The following is a 2,502-nucleotide window of genomic DNA, read 5'->3' on the forward strand; positions in this document are numbered from 1 at the left end:
GACCAGCGCCGCCGCCTATCCCCGCTGGTGGCTCCGCCGGGCTCATCGCCCCCGCCACTACAGGTAAGCGGGCCCCGGGTCCTCCGCGGGGGCGGAGAGGGATAACGGTGCCCCGCCTGAGAGCGGGGTAGCAGCGCTGGTTCCGGTCACTGCTGCTCCTGCCGAGGTTGTGGCTTTGCAGCGGCTGGCAGGGGGGGCCGAGGGGTGGGACTTGATTTTTCAGCTTGGTGTTCCGGCACAGAGCACTTTGAGTGAGTACTTCTTAATACTGCCTGCTTGGGGGGGCTTATGGAAACCTCCTTATGTAATTAGGGTGTTTTCACTCAGAAGAAAAATTAGTCACTCTTTGTTTGAAGAAGGTGTTTAGGTGGACTTCTCAGAGGTGACCCCATTACAAGGTGCTTCAGTTCTGAGGGGAACGGGCAGAAACGGTGCCAGAGGTCCTAGGGAATGTCGTTGGAATATGTTTAATTGTACGGGTGAATTCCTTTTATTTAGCCTGTTTCTGACATCACTTCTCTGACCTCATGGGTGACCAGTGTGAACTTGTTCACCTTTTTTTTAACCTTTTTCCTCAGAGTTCCCTATTTCTTTTTCTTTTGCCAGTGAGTGAGGAATCCAGCCGCGACTCAGAAGTTGCTCCTAGAGAGCACATCGGCCCTGGCAGCTCTATACAGCCTCGAGAAGAAAAGCAGGAACCTGTGGTGGTTCGGCCGTACCCACAGGTTCAGATGTTGACACAGCACCACCCTGTCCAGTCTGGTGCTCCGGTGACGGTGACAGCACCACCAGCACATTTGACCCCAGCTGTCCCACTTTCCTTTTCGGACGGACTCATGAAGGTAACGAGGGGGTTCACCATTTGCAGGGGAAGAAAATACAGTCTCTGTTACAAGTTGAGAGTTTTGAGCAATAATAAATTCCACCGAAAACTTCCCTGGTTGTTTCTTAACCTTTCCTTGTGCCCTTCTGCTGACTGCATGCTGCTTCCTGAGTTTGGCTGTTCCATGGGATACTAAGGGCCTCACAGTATCACAGCATTATTTTTAAGAGGGGTGGTTTTTGTTTTATCTCTTCAGAGAAGAGTGATTTCAACCAGTTCCCAAAATCTTTTATCTGCAAGAGTGGATGAGAATATCAGATTCACTGTTAACACCCAGTGTCTGTAGGAGAATCCCACAGCCCTAACGGATGCCACTTGTGACTCACACTGTGGTAGAAGCTGTGTGTTCTCAGTGTTCTCCCAAATGAAAACAACCAGTGACCTATGACCAATATTCTTTCTTTCCAAATACTTAAATCAGTGCAAAGCTTCCCCCTGAAATGATTTCTGCTTCCACATTGAGCTCTGATTTGGAGTTGCCAGTGTTTGTCTTTGTATTTCTCGTAGCCTCCTTTGAAGCCCACCATGCCCAGCCGGCCCATTGCTCCTGCTCCGCCCTCTACTCTCTCGGCTCCCACAAAGGTTCCTGGGCAAGTTACTGTAACCATGGAAAGCAACATACCACAGGCTCCAACAATTCCTGTGGCAACGATCAGTGGGCAACAGGTCTGGTTTTTGGCTTGCTTTGTGGTTTTCTTTTTCCTGTTCCAGTTCAGTGTATGGTCAGAACAATGCTGCCATTGGTACAACTGAGATGGGCTCTTGCAGCAGGAGGGAGGGTAAAGACAGCAAGCTTTCCTGTTCAGTGGCCACTATTTGTTGGATCAGTTCTGCTTGGAGCGTTAAACCTCAGACTTGGTTATCATTGACTCTTCAGAAAGCTGCTGATTTGTTGTAATCATCCAACTGACGTAGCACAGTGAGATTGTGATAGCAGAGTCAAATCCAAAAGCTGCTACGCAGCAGAGCCTTTCCTTAAGAGCTCCTGCTGTTTCAGTGTCGCTTGGAGAAGTTCTAGCATAGACAGACTGCTGGGGTTCATCACTGCAGTGTTCTCGGGGAGCAGATCAGAAAAGCCTGGCTCATGGTTTTACAGTGTGTTCTTATTCAAACACCAGTGACAAAATTTGATGGGGGGGAGGTGCAGGTAATGATTTAGAAATTCCCCCCCCCCAACTGCAGAGCCAGTCCTTGTGATTTGAAAGTAGTTTACCAGAACACTCATCACTGAACCTCTTGAAGTCTCAGGGTTTTAATGTAAAGCACCTTTAGTGGATTTGAGTTAGGCTGGCTGTGGATGTGCAGCAATTTCAGTGGATTTTCCCACTTTATTAATAGCCCTGCAACATCCAAAATTATTAGAAAACAGAATTAATTTGTTGCAGCATTTGCCAGGTTCCCACTGTTCTCCTGACTTTACTGGAGAGGTGGTATAAATCTATGCCTCGAAAGTCACTGGTGGCAGAAGGGCTGATATATGGGTGACTGCTGACTGACTGTCACCCAGGTGCCAACCAAGAAAAACAGAGCAGTGAAACAGATAAATGTTTACATCTTCCACACGCAATGTCAGCAGGTTCTGTAACTTTATCCTGCAGAAACATCTGCCTCTTTCCCTG

At 48.4% G+C, this 2,502-nt stretch overlaps 1 protein-coding gene across 1 annotated transcript in view; it reads left to right on the forward strand.

The window, feature by feature from the left end:
* Positions 1 to 731: 731 nt before the first annotated feature.
* The window catches only part of SAP130 (Sin3A-associated protein, 130kDa), a 17,714-nt gene continuing 15,943 nt past the window's right edge, over positions 732 to 2,502 (forward strand). Inside the window, exons 1-2 of the mRNA XM_010187258.1 lie at positions 732 to 842; positions 1,391 to 1,549. Of these exons, the coding sequence (XP_010185560.1) occupies positions 732 to 842; positions 1,391 to 1,549 (270 nt within the window). The remainder of the gene's footprint in view (positions 843 to 1,390; positions 1,550 to 2,502) is intronic.

Source organism: Mesitornis unicolor, unplaced genomic scaffold (genome assembly GCF_000695765.1).
Source record: "Mesitornis unicolor isolate BGI_N332 unplaced genomic scaffold, ASM69576v1 scaffold4966, whole genome shotgun sequence".
NCBI classification, from domain to species: Eukaryota; Metazoa; Chordata; class Aves; order Mesitornithiformes; family Mesitornithidae; genus Mesitornis; species Mesitornis unicolor.